At 41.6% G+C, this 23,400-nt stretch overlaps 1 protein-coding gene and 1 long non-coding RNA gene across 7 annotated transcripts in view; both read left to right on the top strand.

The window, feature by feature from the left end:
- STK38 (serine/threonine kinase 38) overlaps positions 1-23,400 on the top strand; it is a 94,914-nt gene that overhangs the window by 66,033 nt on the left and 5,481 nt on the right. For all 6 annotated transcript variants that reach the window (XM_055264347.2, XM_055264345.2, XM_055264344.2 and 3 more), the window contains 8 exons: positions 2,211-2,334; positions 4,554-4,708; positions 12,518-12,620; positions 13,472-13,533; positions 20,138-20,255; positions 21,492-21,615; positions 22,101-22,196; positions 23,176-23,270. In XM_055264347.2, the coding sequence (XP_055120322.1) occupies positions 2,211-2,334; positions 4,554-4,708; positions 12,518-12,620; positions 13,472-13,533; positions 20,138-20,255; positions 21,492-21,615; positions 22,101-22,196; positions 23,176-23,270 (877 nt within the window). The remainder of the gene's footprint in view (positions 1-2,210; positions 2,335-4,553; positions 4,709-12,517; positions 12,621-13,471; positions 13,534-20,137; positions 20,256-21,491; positions 21,616-22,100; positions 22,197-23,175; positions 23,271-23,400) is intronic.
- Positions 8,415-12,198, top strand: LOC134735688 (uncharacterized). Its single transcript, XR_010119061.1, has 2 exons — positions 8,415-11,489; positions 11,602-12,198. It is a non-coding gene; the product is annotated as an uncharacterized lncRNA (long non-coding RNA).

Here is a 23,400-nt window from a genome sequence, read left to right as displayed (position 1 = left end):
CTTTCTTAGGGCACAGGATAGCAACTAGAACTCCCCACCTTATTAAATATTTGTGGAACAGGGGAAAGAGAACCTTTTTGTATAAACTGCACCTCAGACTCTTCCCTCCCTTAATCTATATTCAACCAACTCCACTTTCAAACCATGAGGTTTCTAGCTACTGTTTCAGCCTCGAGAGAAGGGCAAGGTGTGCTCGTGGTAGCTTTCCCCTTGACAAACAGGAAATGTTGTGGTCACCATTACTGTGTCCTCCAGGGTGAGTGACAAGTGGTAATTGTAGTGCCTCCCCTTTTCTCTTGCTCCTTGCAGTAGGTAGGGACCTTAATGGGAGCCAGGGGAGACAGGCAGATGAAGGCTGCCTTCTACTGTATTAATGTCTTGTAGTGACTGGGTCCTAGCCATGGCTGTGGGGCAGCAAGCAACCTTACTGTTTCCCAAAAGCTTTGCTTCTGTATTAAGGTCAAGTAAAAGCAGATGCTTTACTTGGTTTCATTGTGTTTCATAGCACTGTTTCTTTTCACCCTTATTGTCCATTTTTTCCCACCCCAATACCATAAGTACAGATGTAAAGATGTAGGTTTTCTGTACAGTTGCAGCTTTTAAAAAAATTCCCCAAAGAACGATTTTAGTAGATACTGAAAACTCAAATACATAAAGTCAGATGCCTCTGGGCCCCCAAGAGTTAGCATGGAAGCCTGAAGCAAGTTAGGTATAAGACCAGGGGAGAGGGTAGGATCTGTGTTGAAATGGAAGACTAATGGAAGAGTGCCTTGTCTCCCTAAAGACATGTCAATAAAACAAACAAGCATCGTATCGAACATTGTATTAACCAAACAACAGCCATGGACTAAATTTGCCAATTTGTGAACCTTGGTACATGTTTTACTTCAGAATATGTTGTAAAAAGTCAAGACCTGTAGCGTATGTTAAGACCAAAACCACTATTCAGGGATTGGACTGAGTCTTTTTATTTTTTTTATTTATTTTTTTTTATTTTTTGAGACAGAGTCTCGCTCTGTCACCCAGGCTGGAGGCGATCTCGGCTCACTACAAGCTCCGCCTCCCGGGTTCATGCCATTCTCCTGCCTCAGCCTCTCCGAGTAGCTGGGACTACAGGCGCCCACCACCACGCCCGGCTAATTTTTTGTATTTTTAGTAGAGACGGGGTTTCACCGTGGTCTCGATCTCCTGACCTTGTGATCCGCCCGCCTCGGCCTCCCAAAGTGCTGGGATTACAAGCGTGAGCCACCGCGCCCGGCCTGGACTGAGTCTTAATAAATTTAGATCTGAATCAACCCAATTTAGACCTTGTGACACTTAAAAAAGAGGGGAGGGGCCAGGCATGGTGGCACACACCTATAATCCTAGCTGCTTAGGAGGCTGAGGCAGGAGGATCACTTTAGACCAGGAGTTTGAGGCTTTAGTGAGCTATGATCACGCCACTGCACTCTAGCCGGAGTGACAGAGTGAGACCCCATCTCGTTGTAAAAAAAGTGTGGAGGGGGATTTGATAATATGCAGTGATGTTTGATTACTGTTCTGCATTTAAAGTAAATAAGGTAAATTTGAAAATAAAGCATTGCTTTAACAAAATAATTCCGGTTCTTTCAAACTTTCTACAACTTGGTCCTTTATAGATATTTCAGTAAAAGTATAAAACTGGAAATGTCATTAATTTGAATCTACAACTTTTCATAGGTGTTCTTGTATTTAAGTTCAGTAAGGATTGATTGAGCACATAGCAGTGAACTAAATGCTGTGGTATCATCGCATTCCAGAATTGTCAGTGAGCTCACTGTCGTTGCAGATACTAGTGCAGACCTGAGGAAGAACTTGCAAGAGTCTCACTTTGGGGACTTATTTTTATCATAAAAGATTATTAGACAAAACTCTATGCAAAAGAGTAGTCATTTTAACTAATCAGAGATTCAGTTTATAGCAATGTTAAAGTTGCTATTTGCATTAAAGCCATTCATTTTGCCATTTTTTAAAGCCTTTCATCACTCAAGTTTTCATCACTGAATACCTTCAAATCAAATGTTGTCAATTTTGAGTTAGTAGGTTTGCCTAAGCAGAAATTGGATCTTTTGTATCATCACGATTAAATACTCAAAACAGTATTTAAACACAGTATTTAAATTGTTTAAGCAAATATACAATCTAATAAAGCAGAGCAAGCTTTGTCATTAATCAAATGCATATACCTCCAGGTTGGCCACATTCGTGCGGAGCGTGACATTCTAGTGGAGGCAGACAGTTTGTGGGTTGTGAAAATGTTCTATAGTTTTCAGGATAAGCTAAACCTCTACCTAATCATGGAGTTCCTGCCTGGAGGTAATTACTTGACGATGAAAGGTCATTTTTTCTTTTTGTTCTGTGGTTTCTTTCTCTCACATCACAATTAACCCTCCTTTCTACTTGTAAATGTGCTCACAAAGTTGCTTTCTATATCCTTTTTTAGGTCTATAAAGGAAGTCAGTAACCTGTCTTGTGCTGGGGTGCCTTTCTACAATCTTAGTGCCATGAAAGTAACCTTTTCATTCATTCACATGATTTCAGATGGACATTTCTTTCTTTTCTTCTTCTTTTTAAAATATATAGGAATAAACTAGGGTGCTCTGCCTGCTCTCCTGTCAATGGGAATCATATATGATCAATAACCCAAGTCACAACATTGAAGCTATAACATTCTTTGCTCCAAATTTTTGTTTCTTTTTGTATAACATATTAATAAGGAGTGAATTTTTTGTTACCTATATTAGTAGCCAGAAAAAATTTCTCATTTCTGAAATTTTAAGTTTTATGTAACTCAGCATGATCGTCTCCTAAGACAGCTCCAAAGTAAACCCAGAACAGAACATGCCATCTGTTCTGAGGAAAGCAGTCTGTTTCCCAGTGAGCAGATGAACACTGAGCAAACTCTGGTGGGGGAAAAAAAAAAAACAAAAAAAACTTTTTCCTTTTTGGTTCCTATAATTGTGGCATAATATTTTGATTTTGTGACAACCCTTAGATTTAGGGTCATCAATACTTTTTAATAAAGAAACATTTAATAAAAAATAAACAGTTGATTAATGTTAGAAAAGAGTCTGGTAGAATGAGGAGAAACTTTTTTAACATTTAGATGCCAGTTCTTAAATAAGAGTAAGAGCCAACTTGGTTACCAGCTCCTAACGTGTCCTCAAGCCTCAACCTGTACCATCTTCCGTAGCTTCTCATGTCTCCTGGACCCTGCCCTTTGCACTTGGTGGAGCTGGCCTGCAGAGCCATAGAGCATCTGGCCTGAGCTCTCCAATCATCTGGGCAAACTTGCACAGGCGAGGCCCCATTGACTGCTCTCCTGAGCCACAGAACTAAGGCCATATAGCTACCTTACTGGGGTAGCAGCCCAAGTGCACTGTCTCCATGTGTCTGGTGGGCCTCCAGATTGAAGGGCTGCCAGGAGTGATTAGGAAATCGCATTTTTTAAGTATTGGACTGAAAAAGAGCACTTTAATAAATGGTTTAATTTTTGCCTGAGGGAAAAATACCTACTTTTCTCCAATAATACAAAACATAATGTTCTAAATGAAATGAAATTGAAAAAGCAGCATGATGCTGTTAAAATCAGAGGTTTCTTTCTCTTTTCCTTATTTTCTAACGTAAGTGGCTTTATGTGAGGTCTAAACTGAATCTTTACTGTTTTCTCTTAGTTTTAAACTCCTTATACATGTTTTCTTTGCATTTCTCACTGTTGAGTTAGGACCTGAATCTTTTTCTGCCATTTTATGTTGCTGGTATTAGACAGAAATGATGAAATTTTGACTTTGCAGAAAACTAACGAGGTTACCTTTTAACTGCTAGAATACTGATACTGTATTTTAAAAGTTACATAACGGGTACTGGTGTCCATTTAAATACCTATAATAACGCACTAGAGAAAAAAAGCACTGACCTTGAGAGGTGTTCGTTGTACTCTTCCAGGAGGCAGTTATTGCACGTTCTAGTGTATAGCATTTTCAGTTCATTTTTAGCTTTTGTTGACTAATGCTTTGCTACCCAAGTCCTCCGTTTTTATTTGTTTGTGTTCTGTGAATAGAAGTTGGAAAGCTTGTTTTCAGCCTGCCCAAGTGTTTACATTTTTATTTGGCATTTCAGCCTCTCTATAACAATGGCAATACAATCTATGTGGAAGTGCCATTTAGTTACAGATACAGAAAAGCTTGCAGATATTTGTTCAGGCAAAGTGAAAAGTAAAGCAGCTTTTTACCCCGCGTCCAAAAAATTATCCTAAGAAAATATAGTTGTTTTTTAAAGTGTGGGAGAAATTTTCTCTCAAAAGTAAAATAGAAATCACAGCTTAGTGATCAACCTTAGCTAGCTTAGGTGTGAAAATCCCATTTCTTCTCATGTTGGCAATGTGGGTCTATCTCTGGCACACAGAAGAGGTCTGTTTAGCTGCCTTATTTTGGCAGATAGGGAAGACATATCTGAAAATTGGTACTTACTCGTACGTTGTTTGTGTGTGTGTGTGTGTGTGTGTGTGTGGTGGCTTTGTATCTTCTTGTTTCCAGGGGACATGATGACCTTGTTGATGAAAAAAGACACTCTGACAGAAGAGGAGACTCAGTTTTATACAGCAGAAACAGTACTAGCCGTAGACTCTATTCACCAACTTGGATTCATCCACAGAGACATCAAACCAGACAACCTTCTTTTGGATAGCAAGGTATGGGGGGCATTGGCATGAACTACGCACATTTACTGATTTGAGCAGCCTCTGCTTTAACACCTGCGCCCCTTTGGTCATCCCAGTGGGCGAGCTGTGCCTGCCTTGTCATGATTTTCTTTTTTTTTTTTTTAAACAGGTAAGTTTGCTGTCACTTCCTTTCTCTGAAAGGCTATGATTCTATAATTTGGTTGAACATTTCTCTTAAAAATAAAGGAAACTCTTGAAAATAAGAGCAAAATTGATGTAGAGGGCAATTTTGTAATAAAGCCAAAGATAGTCATCTTCTCTTAGCATATAATTAACTGTTACTGATACATCACCTATCTAGAGCCCTTCTGTTGGGCAACCTCATCAGTTAATGAGGAACCCAGCCAAGAAGCAGGAAATGCAGTAACAACAAGAACCTGTAACAAAGTCCAGGTTCCAAATCGTGCTCTCTGCTTAAAGAAGAGTCCTGCCCAGCCTCTTTTTTTTTTTAATTGAGATGAAGTCTCGCCCTGTTGCCCAGGCTGGAGTGCAGAGGCGCGATCTTGGCTCACTGCAACCTCCGCCTCCTGGGTTCAAGCGATTCTCATTGCCTCAGCCTCCCAAGTAGCTGGGATTACAGGCACGCACCACCACGCCCCTGCCCAGCTTCTTAAATGGCCTGTTTATATTTATTTTTAGACATGCAGATAAGCTTAGTTGCTTAGTTCCTAAACTTACAGCAAATTAGAAGATAATCCCTGTGCTGCCAACTAGCTTGCTAGATAACCCTTGGCAAATCTCTTTACCACCCAGATCTCATTGTTCTTTTCCATAAAGTGAAAATACTGATCTAGGAAACCCCTTAAATCTCGTTCATCTCTAAAACTCTAGAATGTTGTTTTCTTTTAAGCAGAGTTGTTGTCTTGACTGAATTTTTCTTGTAAGGTGAAAAGTAAATTTATTTTCTAGGGTATTTTTCTTCTTTGCCGTCTTTTGATAACTTTCTTGCTTTGCTGTCTTTGAAAGACCTGAAGTTGTTGTTTTTTTTGTTTTGTTTTGTTTTTTGAGATGGTCTCATTCTGTCATCCAGGTTGAAGTGCAGTGGCACAGTTATAGCTCACTGCAATCTAATTCTTGGGTTCAAGGGATCCTCTTGCCTCAGCCTCCTGAGTAGTTGGGACTGTAGGTGCATGCCACTGTACCTTTTTTTTTTTTTTTTTTTTTTTGAGACAGAGTCTCGCTCTGTTGCCCAGGCTGGAGTGCACTAGTGTAATCTCTGCTCACTGCAAGCTCCACCTCCCGGGTTCACACCATTCTCCTGCCTCAGCTTCTCGAGTAGCTGGGACAACAGGCTCCCGCCACCACACCCGGCTAATTTTTTGTATTTTTAGTAGAGACGGGATTTCACGGTGTTAGCCATGATGGTCTCTATCTCCTGACCTTGTGATCTGCCCGCCTCGGCCTCTCAAAGTGCTGGGATTATAGGCGTGAGCCACCGAGCCTGGCCTTTTTTTTTTTTTTTTTTTTTTAATTTTTAGTAGAGCTGAGGTCTCGCTTTGCTGCCCAGGCTGCTCTCAAACTCCCTGGTTTAAGTGATCCTCCCACCTCAGCCTCTCAAAGTCCTGGGATTACAAGTGTGAGCCACCACCTGCTTTTTTCTTCATTATAATGCACAGAAGTGGAGTAGAATAGTGGACACCAAAGGCTAGGGAGTGTAGCAGAGAGGGGGATATGGGAAGAGGTTGGTTAAAAAAAAAGGCTGGGGCCAGGCATGGTGGCTTGTGCCTGTAATCATCCCAGCACTTTGGGAGGCTGAGGCAGGCGGATCACGAGGTCAAGAGATCGAGACCATCCTGGCCAACATGGTGAAACCCCCGTCTCTACTAAAAATACAAAAATTAGCTGGGCGTGGTGGAGTGTGCCTGTAGTCCCATCTACTCGAGAGGCTGAGGCAGGAGAATCACTTGAACCCGGGAGGTGGAGGTTGCAGTGAGCCGAGATCACGCCACTGTGCTCTAGCCTGGTGACAGAGCCAGACTCCTTCTCAAAAAAAAAAAAAGAGGCCGGACGCAGTGGCTCACACCTGTAATCCCAGCACTTTGGGAGGCCAAGGTGGGTGGATCACGAGGTCAGGAGCTCAAGACCAGCCTGGCCAACATGATAAAACCTTGTCTCTACTAAAAATACAAAAATTAGCTGTGTGTGGTGGTGGGCACCTGTAATCCCAGCTACCTGGGAGGTGGAGCCAGGAGAATCACTTGAACCCAGAAGGTGGAGGTTACAGTGAGCTGAGATCGTACCACTGCACTTTAGCCTGGGGGACAGAGCAAGACTCCATCTAAAAAAAAAAAAAAATAATAATAATGCATAAACATGGTAGAAAATTTGAACAATACAGACAGTATTAAAGAAGAAAAATTACCCTGGACGGGCGCAGCGGCCCACGCCTGTAATCCCAGCACTTTGGGAGGCCAAGGCAGGTGGATTACCTGAGGTTAAGAGTTGGAGACCAGCTTGGACAACATGGTGAAACCCCGTTTCTACTAAAAATAAAAAATTAGCTGGGTGTGGTGGCACGTGCCTGTAATCCCAGCTACTCGGGAGGCTGAGGCAGGAGAATCAGCTTGAACCTGGGAAGCGGAGGTTGCAGTGAGCCAAGATTGTGCCACTGCACTCCAGCCTGGCCAACAGAGTGAGACTCCATCTCAAAAAAAAAAAAAAGAAAAATAATCTCATCACTGAAAGAACTATTTTGTTGTAATCACTTTGATGCCTTTCTGTTTGTGTCATTTATATAAAGTTAGCATCCTAAAAGTAAATAGCTTTGTATTCTGTGTAAACATTAAAATATTAATGCTAGATATTTTCCTGTGTCATTAATATCAGATATATGTTTAATAAAGCACTGGCCCTACCTTGTGTGATTCAAAGTTCAGATGCCCTGGTTGGTGCCCCAGGTACCTTAGTGCTGGCTTCTTTGTCCCCTGTAGTCTATGTTCAGATCCAGCAACCATATTAAAGAACTTGAGGATTCGGTCTAACTGAAGAGGAATGGGGGATCCTGTTAGTTGCAGGTTTGCCCTTTATATTATGCTAGCTCACACTTGTAGCAAAATGTTCTCATAAGCAGGTTGATTTGTGTTCAGCCACATAGATTATAGTCCTAAAAATGTAGGAGTTTTGAGTTCCTGTTGCATACTCAGAATAGCTGTAGAATTCCCTGAAAGGCTAGGCTTATAGCATGTGCTCCAGGAACTGCTTTTAAAAAGTTTTACTTTCATTCTTTCTTGCTTTTTTTTTGTTTTTGAGGTGGCGTCTCACTCTGTCACCCAGGCTGGAGTGCAGTGATGTGATCTTGGCTCACTGTGACTTCTGCCTCCCAGTTTCAAGTAATTCTCCTGCTTCAGCCTCCCAAGTAGCTGGGATTACAGGGGTGCACCACCATGTCCAGCTAATTTTTGTATTTTTAGTAGAGACGGGGTTTCCACCCTGTTGGTCAGACTGGTTTTGAACTCCTGACTTCAGGTGATCCACCCGCCTCGGCCTCCCAAAGTGTTGGGATTACAGGCGTGAGCCACTGTGCCCAGCCAAAAACAGTTTTTCTTAGAGTTGTCCAGGTAAGATATGTAATCATGAGAACTATAAACTTCCTTGGCTTGTAGAATAAGTTACTTGCAAATCTGCAAACAAAAAGATACTGAGGCCAGCTGCGGGTGGCTCACGCCTGTAATCCCAGCTCTTTGGGAGGCCAAGGCGGGTGGATCATGAGGTCAGGAGTTCAAGACCAGCCTGGCCAAGGTGGTAAAACGCTGTCTCTACTAAAAATACAAAAAAATTAGCCGGACGTGGTGGCAGGCACCTGTAATCTCAGCTACTCAGGAGGCTGAGGCACAGAATTTCTTGAACCCGGGAGGCAGAGAATTTCTTGAACCCGGGAGGCAGAGGTTGCAGTGAGCCAAGATGGCGCCACTGCACTTCAGCCTGGGTGACAGAGCGAGACTGTGTCTCAGAAAGAAAAAGAAGAAAAAAAAAAAAGATACCGAGTTTAATAGGCTCAAAGCTGTCCCTGTTTGGCAATTTACCTTGCTGTGTACATACATACATACACACATCCAAACCTAATTGGATTTCTTTTGAAACACATAATAAAATTTGACCCATCTGAGCAGGGCTCCTATAGCCTTGTATCTTGGAAAATTTGTATGTTTAAGCTTGATGATGTCCTTAAGAAAGGTGGTATTCTGGAAAGACCACAGACATTGAAGTCATTTGGGCTCAAATTTTGGCCACACCACTTCTGATTGTGTAACCCTGAGCAAGGTAGATCTCTGAGCATCAGGATTTCCTCTTATATTTCTGATTTCAACTCTCTTAAAATTTTGCCACCCTAAGAATACCTACTTTTTCCTTAGGGCTAGTTATGTGCTAGGTACTGTGTTAGGAGTCTTACATACATTAATGCCCATTCCTGCCAGAAAGATACCTGTACTTTCATTTTCCAGATGAGATAAGGTGGCAGGGTAAAGTAATCCTGGTCTGGGAGGAAGAGCATGGGCTGATTTCTGGTTTTGGTTCTGCCATTTTAATGGCAATTCATTTAACAGCTCTAAGTCTGTGATGTGTGGTTTAGGAGTTTTAAATGAGACAACACAAAGCATTGATCAAGGTGCCTGACTCATAGAAGGTGTGCGTTTTCCTTTATGAAAATTATAAAGTTAGAGATTTATGATTGGAATACAGTATGGTCGTGATGGCAGCGGTGGCCTGTCTGGAGCCTCTGCTGGGAAGATGCCAGCTGCAGTTGGGGAGGTGCGGTCAGGGCTGTGTGCTCCATGGAGCTGGCAGGAGCTGGGAACAAGCGGGAGCCCTGCCCTCCCAGGCACAGTTGCAGCTGCCCAACCACAGCTGCAGACCTGGGCATCCCGGAAGCCCATGAGCTTGGAAGTACCTGCTCCTGCTGCCTGACCTGTCTGTGCTCCTGGTGTCCACTCCAATTTCAGAGCAAAGTTGAGGCCGAGCCTGGGTTCTACTGAGACCTGGTCGGGTGTGCACACACTTGGGGCGGTGCTGACACACCAGCCCCCTGCAGCCTCAGCCCCCTCCGGACTTTGGGTGCCAAGAAGCATGAGGGAGGCCAAGCAGGGGAGGAGGGCAGCTGGGTGCAGGTCTGTAGATGCCCCTTTGCACCAACAGCCTGGGTGCTGTGGACAAAATGATTGATGGCCATAAGAGGCAGACAGGCTCCTGGGTGGAAAGGGGTGGGTCCCTGGCGAAGCCCCGCCTTCAAGTCAGGGATGGCCTGAAGCCTGAGGGCCAAGCTGTCAGTTCGGGCTGGAGTCTGTGGCCCAGAGTAAGAACTTGTGGTTTTTCCGGGCCTGCCCGTGGCTGCCCATGGACCAATCAGCATGTACTTTCTCCCTTTTGAAACCCATAAAAACCCTGGACTCAGACTCTGGCAGATGTCAGACGACCTGCTGCAGAAAGGAGCTGTCTACTCCGGGTCTCCTAAGGGCTACAGACTTGATGGGTGCCGGGTCCAACCTGCAGACTGCGACCAAGCGACGGATGAAAAAAATGCACTCCAACACAGATATCCAGTGAAAGAGCGGGCTACCGGGAGCGGGCTGCCTACAGAAAGAGTTGTGGCAGCCTCAGCCCTGACAAGCTGGTGCTGCAGGCAACTATTTAGTACAGATTTAATGACAAAGGCCTTGAGTCATTGTGGGTAATTAACGTGGTCATTGCCCCCCACCTCCACCTCATCTCCAGAGAGAGCAGTCCTGCGCCTCGATTATTAAAGGCCAGGTTCCAAGGCCTAAGTAAACTAACTTACCTAGATCAGTTTCTTTTTTTTTTTTTTTGTTCTTATTATACTTTAGGTTTTAGGGTACATGTGCACCATGTGCAGGTTTGTTACATATGTATCCATGTGCCCCCTTGTTATCTAACCTAAGCTTTCAGGCACCAGATAAGAGAATCTGGCTGCCTTCGGCCAAATCCTTTTCTGAAGCTTTTGTAAAACTTCCCAGCCTTCTAAGAAGGTTTGCTTCTTTCTACAATTTTTCCCACCACCCTTACCGAACCCCTACAGATGGGATGACCTGCCTGCATCTGGGAGGTACCCACTCTGGGTCTTTTCTGCACTGAAGGCTGCACAGATGTCAGGATGACCTGCCTGCGGAAAGGAGCAACCCACTTTGGGTCTCCTGAGAGCTGTACTGTCGCTCAATAAAGCTCCTCTTCACCTTGTTCACCCTCCAGTTGTCCGTATACCTCATTCTTCCTGAATGCAGGACAAGAACCTGGGACCCGTCAAATGGTGGGGCTGAAAAAGCGGTAACACAAACGGCTGAAATATGTCTCCCTTGCTCGCCATGTTGCAGGCAACAAGAAGGAGAGAAGAGCTGCGGCCCTTCCGGGAGCCCAGACTTAGGGGCTTCCTGAGCCAGTGCTGTGACACCCCCTTTAGGGCTCTGCGGTTTCTGGCATCTCCAAGCTTCCAGGTGCCGCTGCATTCTCCTCGTCCAGACGCAGGTGCCCACGGCAGAAGCCGCTTGCAGTGCATCTCATCCAGCTGCAGGCTTGCATGGAGCCAGCACCTATGCCGGCATCTGGAGCTGCCTGCTCTGCCCGGCTGTATACAGTGGCCACCGGTGTGCCTGGCTGTGTGCAGTGGCTGGACCCTGCACTCACACACGCCTTGCCACTCTGTGCTTGTCTTGCCCTTGGCAGGCTTGGGATCCGGGCTGGTAGCACAAGCCTGCCAGGCTGAGTGGGCGGAACGAGCCCAGCGGACCTGAGCAAAACTCAGGTAAAGGCACCAATGACCACAGAGGCTTCTGACTAGAAGCCCAAGGTTCTCATGGCAATAGCATTTATCAAGGACTATCCAATAATATTTATTCTCTTTGTCTTTGAAACAGTTTACTCCTGGAATTTATTCCAATGGAATAAGAGGAGGAAAAGCTATATGAACAATTTTGAAAAGATTTACTCTTCATTTAACAACTATTTATTAAGGTCATCCTGAATCATGCCCGGTTAGGTCTGGGAATACAGACTCTGTCAGAGGGCACCTGATAATCCATGTTATATGAGAGCTAAGAATTGAAAATGGAATGCACATCCAGTATTAGGGGGATGGTAAGGTAAACAATGAAGTGCCAAGTTAATTGAATATTAAGTAGACTTTTAAAGTGGTAATTTTGGCCAGGTGTGGTGGCGCATGCCTATAATCTTAGAACTTTGGGAGGCTGGGATGGGAGGATCACTTGACCTCAGAAGTTTGAGACCAGCCTGGGAAACACAGGGAAACCCTGTATCTCCAAAAAATAAAAAAAATTAGTCGGATGTGATGGCACGCACCTGAGGTCCCAGCTACCCAGGAAGCTGAGTTGGGAGGATCACTTGAACCTGGGAGGTCGAGGCTGCAGTGAGCCATGATCACGCCACTGTACTCCAGTTTGGGTGACACAGCAAGACCATGTCTCAAAAAAAAAAAAAAAAAAAATCCTGAAGACCATATAGAAACAGAGGAATATTTGAGTACAAGAAGTAGTAAAATTGTCTCTAGATGCTGTGGAGGGGTCAGCTGTGCTTAAAAATCAGTATTTGGATAAAACCAAAGATCATATGCAGAAATGAAAATAGTTTTATTAGTATAATAGGATTTGGGATTAAAAAAATTTATCTGCAATTACATGATTTTTCTTATAATAAAAGAAGGAGCAGTGTACTTTGGCTGTAGAGCTATAATGGATGCTGGAAGGAGCAGAAGGTAATGTTCTGTTCTACCTCCAAGAATACTCATCCGTCTATCACCTTGTTTCTTCCCCATAGGGCCATGTGAAACTTTCTGACTTTGGTCTTTGCACAGGACTGAAAAAAGCACATAGGACAGAATTTTATAGGAATCTGAACCACAGCCTCCCCAGTGATTTCAGTAAGTGGTAACAATTACGTTTGCCTTTTCGTTCTAACTGGGCCTAGAAGAGCTGTTTCCCTTGTAACCAAATTATGCAGGACAGATAGGAGATTCTCACACTTTGAGTATGTAGAGAATAAAAATACCTTCCCAGGTTTGCCTGTGATTTGTGTTGTCTGGTGAGGCAAGATGAATGAGTGGGTACCAAGTGTGTGAAGGCAGAGGTTGAAAGGGGTCTTCTTTAGAGTTCTACTGGGAAGGTCACTGGGGATGAGTATGGGACAAGCAAGCAGAAGTAGTAGAAGAAAAACTCCTGGGAACAGTTCTGAGCTAGATTTATCCTGGGTACTTCTTTCCTTCATGACAGAAAGAAGTTTATGACCGTTACTTCCATTTGAGCACTATGATATCATTGACAACTATGTAGTAAAATTTCATTTCATCCTAGAAAAGCTTATGTCAAATCATGTATCATAAATTCAGATGTCCCTGATCATATAAGTTACTACTACTTGGAAAATTGATGGTAATTTTGAGAAATTGTGACTGTTTTAGGTCCACGTTAGGACCTCAATTCCAATTGAGACTGAATTCCCTGTAATTCTGATTTCAGTCCTGTATCCTCTGCCACTTGATCCACATGGGAGTGCCTTTTACAACTCTGTGTGAGTCTTTTAAGTTAATGCTTTACAGCCTCTGATTTGGGTTTACTGTAAATGTACTAGGATATGTATCATCTGGAGCTTTTGATGTATGAGTAGAAGAAAAGCAAGACTTTAGGGTCTCATATGACTTGAAAGAGCCTACTAAAAAAAGTAGTAAACATTTTGGTCTGAACTTTGACTGCAGCTTGTATTCTTTACTTTCAGCTTTCCAGAACATGAATTCCAAAAGGAAAGCAGAAACCTGGAAAAGAAATAGACGTCAGCTAGTAAGTAATATCTGTGGCTTCTGAAATGCTACAAACCAAGTATGAATAAGTTCAAACGATTTGCACATAAATTTGCATTTGACAAATATTTGCAACATATCCCTTGCTTTTAAGATTACCTAAAGAGAGTGCTGTCGTTAGGTTGGTAGGACCGTAAGGAATCTTTGGAAGGAGGACAGGTAATATTAGGTTGTTTTGATTGTGACATTTTCCGTGGGTGACCTCATTCTGACCTTTTAGCTTGGTAACAATACCTTTCCTTCCTGCCCCACCTTTTCTCCATTTTCATACTGGTAAAGGGGTTATAGTTAAGCTGGAGATGTGTCAGAACTAAGTACAAATACCTACCTAGAGTTTTCAGGCATCAGTTCTCAAACTTTTTAAAAATTTTGATCCACTCGGGCAAGGGCAAGTCTCCTCAATTCATTTTCCTCACACTTTCTGACTTCGTGATGTAAAGAAGAACTTACTTATAAAGATTGGAGAGAAATATAAGGGGAATGCTTATTACTTTATATGCATTTGACTTTGTGCCTATATAAAATTATGTCCTACAGGCTGAAAAATAAGAAACATCGTGTTTACCTTGATAGTATGTTGGAAGTACAAATTTACCAGTGAAATATTGCCGTCTAGGCAGAATTTATTTTTTACCAATAGCTGATAAATTGGTTCATGTTTGAAGTTCATTGTACATGTTCTAGTGTCCAGTTACTGGAAAGTTATTGGCCAGATAATAGAAATGTGTATCACTACATTCTTAAGCTTTGCAAGAAACCCATAGCACATGAAATTGATGATGGTAAAGCCAAACTAACATTTGGTCATTAGAAAGCAGAGTAGCAGCAATGGGAAACTGACTAACTTGGAATGATGGTCATGCACATGTATTGTCTAGAAATGGTAGCACTTCTGTTTGTCCACATGTATGGTAGTAACTTGGCAAATTTACCAAATACTGTGTTTCAGTCAGGATTCCTAGTAAAATACCGATTTACAGTTCTCTAGAGTACCTTTAATAACACTCTTAGTAGGTCACTAATAGGTGGATGTCAGTTACATGTGAAAATGGAAGCCTATGGGATGGTTTAAGAAAGAGTCAAAGGAAAGGCTTGCATTCGTTTTGATTTATTTGAAGCCCACCTATCAGTGGGGCCTCAGACAATATTTACTTGGGAAATCTTCAGTTTAGTACAATTAGTTACAAAACAGTCTCCCTTCCTTGGGAACTCTGCTACTCTTTAAACTTCTGAATTCTGTATGTGGTTGAAAAATGGTTTATGTATCTTGTTGAGGATTAGGGAGTGTCAGGAACCAATTTGGTCAGATGCTTCTATTATATCTCTCCACAGAGGAGTAGTTTTTAACCTTGGTTGCACAACAAAATCACTTGGGGAACTTCAGAACATGTTGATGTCCAGGTTCCACCCACAGAAATTATGATTCAGTTGGTCTGGGATATAGTGTGGGTATCTGGTTTTTAAAAGACTGAGTGATTCTACTGTGCACTGAATGTGGAGAACCTCCACTGAAGAGGTTATGTCTTAAATAATAGCTCCTGCATTGTTGGGAAACTAACATTTATCTATTTTTTGGAAACAGAAAGTAAGGAATCTGTGATTTCTTTTCTTTCTTTCTTTTTTTGGCAGGCCAGGATTTAACCTTTGGCTACTGTGCTAACAAGTATTTTGGGGATAAAGCTTAAGTGTCTTGAATTGTTCCTTGTATTCCAAGACAAGCTTTGTGCTCTTTGATGTGTACCCAAGGGTCATGTCATGATTAGAGGAACCATTTCTGTAGTTCTATAAGGAAAGCAATTTCACAATTTTCGTGTTTGCAGTTAAATGTCATTTAATAGTTAAAAACATTTTTGAAAATCTGAATAAACTTAAGGCCCTGATGCTATGATTAAGGTTCTTGCCTTTTTATACTATATACAGTAGAAATGGGAAAGTGTAAATTAAGGTCATCCTCATATTATCTCTTTTCATAACTCGAAGAAAATGAAGCCACCTCTCAGTCTTCCAAATGTTAATTAACTATGTTACTTTGACCTTTTATAAGTGATCCCATTCAGCTAGTACCAAGCTGAAGATTGATATTCGTTAATGGTTAATATAAATTTACTGCTCTAGGTTAAGCCTAACATATGTAATTGCTACTCAGCCTATTACTTTTTAGTCCATTGGGAATCACTAAAAAAAGTAGAGGCTTTAGCTTCATTCCTTGGCTGCTTAAATTATATTGTAATGTTTTAAATTGTTATGTGGTCCTATATAACCTTAGGCCCCAGTAACTGATTAATATGAGTCAGCTTTAAGTTAATTACAGATATAAAAGGTAATAGACACCTAGGCATCCAATCTTGGTCAGTTTAATTTTTTAGGGTAGAATTTACAGAAGTGAGTAGGAAATTAAATTGCTTTATTTCTCCTAAAACCCTGACACAAAATCATAAGGTTAGAACACATTTAGTTGAAATGACTGTTAACAACCAACAGAGCTATTCCAGCTTGCAGCTTTCATTGACACTTGAAATACCCAGACAAAAAAAGGAAAAACTGGAGTACAGATTTACGAGGTTAGAGTTGGAGGACACCCTGGTGTGGAAAACAGCAAAGGTTTGGGAAGGGGGCAGTCCTTAGATTGGAAAGGGCACACCTGGTACAGATGGTGTGGTAAAAAGTGTGGTAAAATGCGAGCGAGCTCCTATGGCAGACTCTAGTTTCTGGAATAAGAGCAATACTTTTACCTTCACAGGTTTGAGCCTGTTGTTTGCTATATTTTATAACTCTTCAGAGTTTTTTTTAATGCACTGGTATCTTGAAGGAGTTCTTTTCCTCTGGCAGTAGACCTCTGGTTTTATAATGGAAATTTTTGAACAAGTAAGATCTGCTTAGATTTACATTCATCTTTGGTAGAGTAAACCTCATCTCTAAATTAAAGGGTATTTGTAATTTCTTACCTTTATGATTAGAATGGAAATTCTTGGAGAGGGCCTAATCCACGTTTCAGTCTTTAAAGCTTAAAGACAAAAGACAACACTGGCATTTGTGTTATTTAATATCTGCATTTAAATATATATCTCTCACACACACACACACACACACACACACATACACACACACTTAGCTATATGGAAAAAATGGATCCCCACCTTACAGTATATGCAAAAGTCAATTCTAGATGGGAAATTAAACTTTAAAAAATGTTAAAGAAAATACAGGGCAATATCTTTATGACCTCAGAGTAAAGAGATTTCTTAAATAAGATACAAGAACTACAGCTCATAAAGGAAAAAGTTGGTTTGTTTTATTACTTTAAGGGAAAAAAAACCTTCTATATATCAAAAGACATAAAGAAATGAAAAAACAAGCCACACGGTACAGCTGCTTTGGAATTACCTTTCAGAATTCATGTGTACACCCTACAGCGCTGCAATTCTACCCCAGTCATAGGCCCTGGAGAAACTGCTCATGTGAACCAGGAGACAGGCAGAAGAATGTTTATTGCATTTTCATAATAGCAAAAGACTGGGAATAACCCAGTGTCCATCCACAGGAAAATAGTTACATTCTGGAATAGAATATTTTGCAGCAGTAAAAATAATTGAACTAACAGCTACGTGTGACAGTGTGAATCAGTTTTAGAAACAAAGTTGAGAGGAAGAATCTAATAGCAGAAGACTGTATATAGAATGGTACCATTTTAATAAAGCTCAAAAATAAAACTAAGATCTCATTTAGAGAGATACATGGCAAAATTATTTTTAAAAGCAGAGGAGTGACAAAACACGAAATTCAGCATAGTGGTTAAGAGAAGCAGGAGAGACGGGGAGGAGTACATGTTTAGCTTTAATAATATTGGTATTACTTGGTTCTTCAGTTGAACTCGTGGCTATTCATTTTCATGATTATGCATTATAATTTGATAATGTATGTAATTAACACATGTATGTATGTGACATATTTACTTTTGGTAACAAATACTACTTCACTAAAAAAAATCACAATAAAAATAACAAGCCTCAATCTGGGAGAAGATATTTGCAGTATACAAATATCTTAAACAGATTAATGTCCTGCATTCATAAAGAATTCCTATGAATCAATAAGAAAAAAGACAACACAACTTAAAAAAATACTAATGGACAAAGGATCTGAACAGGAATTCATAATAAAAACCTGGATGGCTAATTAAAATATGAATATGTGCTCAACCCTGCTTGAAATAAAGTAAATGCAAATTCAAACAAGATCCCAGCCATGCTGGCACATCCCTACGGTCCCAGCTACTCAGGAGGCTGAGGCAGGAGAATCCCTTGAGGCCAGGATTTCAAGGCTGCAGTGAGCTATGATCATACCACTGTACTCTCCAGCTGGGTGACAGAGCAAGACCCCATCTCTTAAAAAGAAAAAAAAGAGATCCCATTTCATATTCATCAGATTGGTAAAAATAAAAAAAAATCTGACAAAGCCAAGTCTTGGTGAGATGTGGAGCACCAGAAGCTAATCCCCACCAGGGTTGGTTTAAATAGGGACCAACTACTTTGGAGGACATGGAAGATACCTCAAGTTTAAATGCTTATAACCCAAGGCTCAGCAATATTCTAGTTTATACTCTAGAGAAATGCACAGTGCCCAAGAAGGTATTACAGGAATGTTTATTCAGGTGTTACTTGTCATAGTGAAATACTGGAAGCAATGTAACTGTCCATTACAGAAGAATGGATAAAAACTATTGTGATTAATTTATATAACAGTATAGCATACAGCAGAGAAATGAGTGAACTAGAGCTACATGAATAAATCTCAAAACGAATGTTAAGACAAACAAGGCCGGTTGCGGTGGCTCACGCCTGTAATTCTAGTACTTTGGGAGGCTGAGGTGGGTGGATCACTTGAGGTCAGGAGTTTGTGACCAGCCTGGCCAATGTGGTGAAACCCTGTCTCTACTAAAAATACAAAAAATTAGCCAGGTGTGGTTCATCTCAAAAAAAAAAAAAAAAGACAAATGATCTGAGACAAATATGGCAAATTATTACTCTTTTTAATATGGGTAATGGGTCTGTATTGTATTGTCTGCTCCTTTTTTCTGTATGTTTGTAATATTTTATAATACACGTTTTAAAAAACAATACAACTGTAATTTAAAAAATTATATAATATTTAAAGCACCTAGATCAGAGCCTTGCACATGGTAAGCCCTCAAATGGTAAGCACATTAGGAGGCTTTGATTGTACTTTCTCCTCTTATTTTGCAGTCCTGGTATGTTAGAGTAGAATACTGGAATGCAGAAAATGTTTCTCCTGGTCAGGTGTGGTGGCTCACTCCTGTAATCCCAGCACTTTGGGAGGCTGAGGTGGGAGGATCACTTGAGCCCAGGAGTTAAAGACCAGTCTGGGCAAAATGGCAAAACCCCATCTGTAAAAAAAAAATTAAAAAATTAGCCAGGTGTGGTGGCATGCACCTGTGGTCCTAGCTACTCTGGTGGCTGAAGCGGGAGGATCTCTTGAGCCTAGGAGTTTGAGGTGAGCCATCATCGTGCCACTGCACTCCAGCCTGGGCCACAAAGGGAGACCCCCATTTCTTAGAAAAAGAAAACATTCCTTCAAGAACTATGTACAAAAACAATTAAGTTTGGTAAATAGGTATTTATAAATGTTTAAGTTATAGGATATAACTTTGGCTTTTGATCATATAGCTTCCCTTTATGATTGTGTTAAATCAAAGAATGTGTATCATAGAAAGAGGGATGGTTTGGAGTAAGATACTATAATTCCTGTCTTTTTTTTTTTTTGAGACAGAGTCTCACTCTGTCGCCAGGCTGGAGTGCAGTGGCACGATCTCGGCTCACTGCAACCTCTGCCTCCCGGGTTCAAGCGATTCTCCTGCCTCAGCCTCCCGAGAAGCTAGGACTACAGGTGCACGCCACCACGCCCAGCTAATTTTTGTATTTTTAGTAGAGATGGGTTTTCACCATGTTGGCCAGGCTGGTCTCCATCTCTTGACCTTGTGATCTGCCCACCTCAGCCTCTCAAAGTGCTGGGATTATAGGTGTGAGCCACCATTCCCGGCCAGATATTTAATTTCTAAACTGGGCTCTACCACCTAACTGGTTCTGGGGTCTTGGGCAAAGCCATTTTGAGCATCAAATTGTATCTGCAAAGTTAAGCTAATGAGGTCCGCCTTGGAAAAATTTCGTCAGGATTAAATGGACTCATGTATATGAAGTTATATATATATATATATATATATATATATATATATATATATATATAAAACTCATTGTAATATATATATTAAGTACAGAGCCTAGTAATTAATGGGTGCTCAGTAAATTGTAACACCAGTTATTATGACAGAGATGCCTTTGCCCTAGTGACTCATAGTTAAGAAGGGTCTCCCGCCTCATTAACTAAGCTTTATTGTTCATTTTGGAAAGTGCTTTGGGAAATCGAGCTTGCCATTAAGCTACTGGGCAGTCCTGCTTATTTAGCTTGGGGGTGGCTTCGGGTGGTACTCACAGCCTTGGGTTTCTAGAACAGAACTCTGGGCACCTCCTGCCTGGCTGGGCCTCCCTGATGTGTGGTCCGTGTTTCAGGCCTTCTCCACAGTAGGCACTCCTGACTACATTGCTCCTGAGGTGTTCATGCAGACCGGGTACAACAAGCTCTGTGATTGGTGGTCGCTTGGGGTGATCATGTATGAGATGCTCATCGGTAAGTCGGTTTCAGACTTTTACGCTGATACCAGCCTGTAAGTCGGTTTCAGAGGACTTTTCTGTGCGTCCATGACAGACTTTTATGTTGATGGACTTTTCTGTGCGTCCGTGACAGACTTTTATGTTGATGGACTTTTCTGTGCGTCCGTGACAGACTTTTATGTTGATACCAGCCTGTTTCAACTGGCAATGATCTAAGTGATTTCCCCACTTGTCTTTCAAAGTGAATTGTTTTAGACAGATGACACCTCTTTCAGTAAGATGTATCCCACTCCATTCTTGGGCTTACTGGCATCCTGCAGTTGCTTTGCTGATCATTTTTTATGTTTTTCTTTCTCTTATACCTTCATCTTCTCCATTTAGAAGCTCTTTTAGTCACTAGCATTTATTAAATATCCGTTGTATGCAGAGCATTTTAACTGGGCATTGCTTCACTTTTCTAATTTGCCGCCCCCTTCCTCTGTCAAAGCCTTCAAATCATGGGACCCTCTGGCCTCTCTCCCTCTTATTGTATTGGTGTGTCTCTGTATTTATTTGGTTATTTGGTACTTTACCCATATAAGGGTATTTCTGGAATGATATTGTTTCATCCTTTCATTTCTTCTTTGGTCATAGTGATTCCCACACCTGCAACTCTATTTATGTCCTCCTTTCTTTTCCCAGCTCTACCTGTTAGCTGACTTCCTAGTGGTACCAGAGGCATGATTTCACTTTGGGTCTGGGAGTTTGGGGGAGAATGAAAAATAGGTTTAGATATTTTCTGGGATAAGTGGAAATCCTGTCTATGTCATGGAGGGATGGCCATACAGAGTAATCCAGTAGTCATTAAAGACATACAGAATCAGGCCGGGCACAGTGGCTTATGCCTGTTATCCCAGCACTTTGGGAGGTCGAGGTGGGGTAGGATCGCTTAAACCCAGAAGTTTAAAACAAGCCTGATCAACATAGCAAGACTCTGTCTTTACAAAAGAAAAATAAAAAATCAGCTGGATGTGGTGGTGCTCTTCCGCATTCCCACCTACTGGGAAGGCTGAGGCAGGAAGGTCACTTGAGCCCAGGAATTCAAGGCTGCAGTGAACCATGATTGCGCCACTGCACTCCAGCCTAGGTAACAGAGTGAGACCCCGTCTCAAAAAAAAAAAAAAAGACATATAGAATTTTATTAAGGAGAGTAATCTCGGTCAGATTCAAAGTTCTGGAGTGTAAAAGCTCCGAAGTTCCTTTTTTATTACAGGCTACCCACCTTTCTGTTCTGAGACCCCTCAAGAGACATATAAGAAGGTGATGAACTGGAAAGAAACTCTGACTTTTCCTCCAGAAGTTCCCATCTCTGAGAAAGCCAAGGATCTAATTTTGAGGTATTAGAGAACATTCCTCCACCCTCTTTCTCAGCTTTTTAATATGAATGATTCCATTTTTTTAAAAAACTTTAGTTATCTCCTGAATCTGCTTTCTGTTTCCTCCTATTCCTCTCTTTAAACAAATAAAAATGCTGTGCATGGTGGCTCATGCCTATAATCCCAGCACTTTGGGAGGCTGAGGCAGGGGGATCACTTGAGCCCAGGAGTTTGAGACCAGCCTGGACAACACAGCAAAACCCCACCTCTAAAAAAAAATGATTGGCTGGGCGTGGTGGAACCTGTGGTCCCAGCCACTTGGGAGGCTGAGATGGGAGGATCCCTTGAGCCCAGGAAGTTGAGGCTGCAGTGAGCCATGATTGTGCTACTGCACTTCAGCCTGGGTGACAGAGTGAGACGCTGTCTCAAAAAAAAAAAAAAAAAAAAGTTTTTCTTTTTCTGAAGAGACTCCTTGAGATGTGCTGAAAGGCCTTTGTCTTTTCCAGATTCTGCTGTGAATGGGAACATAGAATTGGAGCTCCTGGAGTTGAGGAAATAAAAAGTAACTCTTTTTTTGAAGGTGTTGACTGGGAACATATCAGGTATATCCATATAAACACTTTCAGAATTATTTCAGAAAGTCTCTAGTTTACTTAATAATAATTTGGAAGGACCATCATTGGCAAGCCAAGTAAGGGAAGAGAGCTTCTTAGAGATTCAGGGTCTTTTCCTGATTTTCATTCATGGTGAAGATTGGGTGTTAGGTTTTTTGTCAGCCATGTGTCATGGAATATATTGAATCTAGCAGTTATTTACAAAGTGAAGTGAACTTTGTTTTTTGAGGTGGAGGGAGCATCTAGGAAGTGTATTACCCTTTACCTAGAACTCAGCAACCTCTTAGGGCCCACCAGCGGGACTGTTCCTGCCCACAGGGTGGAAGGTATCACTGGAACATAGAGAAGGGAGATAGGAGTGGAGGAAAGATTGGAGGGGTGGAAGTGGAGAGGGAAAGGGAGAGTGAAAATTGTTATGGTGGGGGTAGTAGACTACGGCCAACAGCCGTGAGAGCCTAGACCACCTGCTGTAGTCCAGACCTTCTCATTCAGCATTCATTGGTTATTAAATAGAAGGTGAAGTTTTCATTTATTTTATAATTGTTTTCTGATTTGCTGCTTGTGATTTTTTACCTTTGCCACTTTTTTAGCCATCCTACTTGTTGGCACCTCCAGTGGAAGAAGGGCAGAGCCCTACACAAGGGGACATTTAGAGGTTCAGTTTCCCTTTTTAGTAGACAGGCCAGGCCATGGGGGGAGTTGCACTAACTTCAGGTTTTAGTTATTCTTATCTTTCTTTCTAGCTATGAATGATTGAGTTATTTTTTTTTTAAATCATAATTTACTTTGGGTACAGTCAGTTGGCTTGGTTGGTCAGTGTTTATAAGTTTTTCAGAGAAAATAAATGCTGCCTGCCAGTGAAGAGTCTTCTCATGTCAGACCAGGGGTCTTTTTTGGAGAAAGACTTGATTGGTATGATCCATTTGATTAGTAACTTAGTAATTTTTGGCATGTGTATTCTTGGCAGAGAGAGACCTGCTGCAATATCTATTGAAATCAAAAGCATTGATGATACCTCAAACTTCGATGAGTTTCCAGAATCTGATATTCTTAAGCCAACAGGTAACACCACCAGCATTGTCTCCTGCTGCCTTATAAGCACATTATTTACCCCCAATTTTGGGATGATGTTTACAAATCAGGGTAGGGAACATGGAGAAGAACTTCATTTCTTCAGGTTCTTTGTAAGTAC

This window comes from Symphalangus syndactylus, chromosome 23 (assembly GCF_028878055.3).
Source record: "Symphalangus syndactylus isolate Jambi chromosome 23, NHGRI_mSymSyn1-v2.1_pri, whole genome shotgun sequence".
NCBI classification, from domain to species: domain Eukaryota; kingdom Metazoa; phylum Chordata; class Mammalia; order Primates; family Hylobatidae; genus Symphalangus; species Symphalangus syndactylus.
Note: the sequence above shows the minus strand (reverse complement) of the source record. Positions and strands in the feature narration are given on the sequence as shown.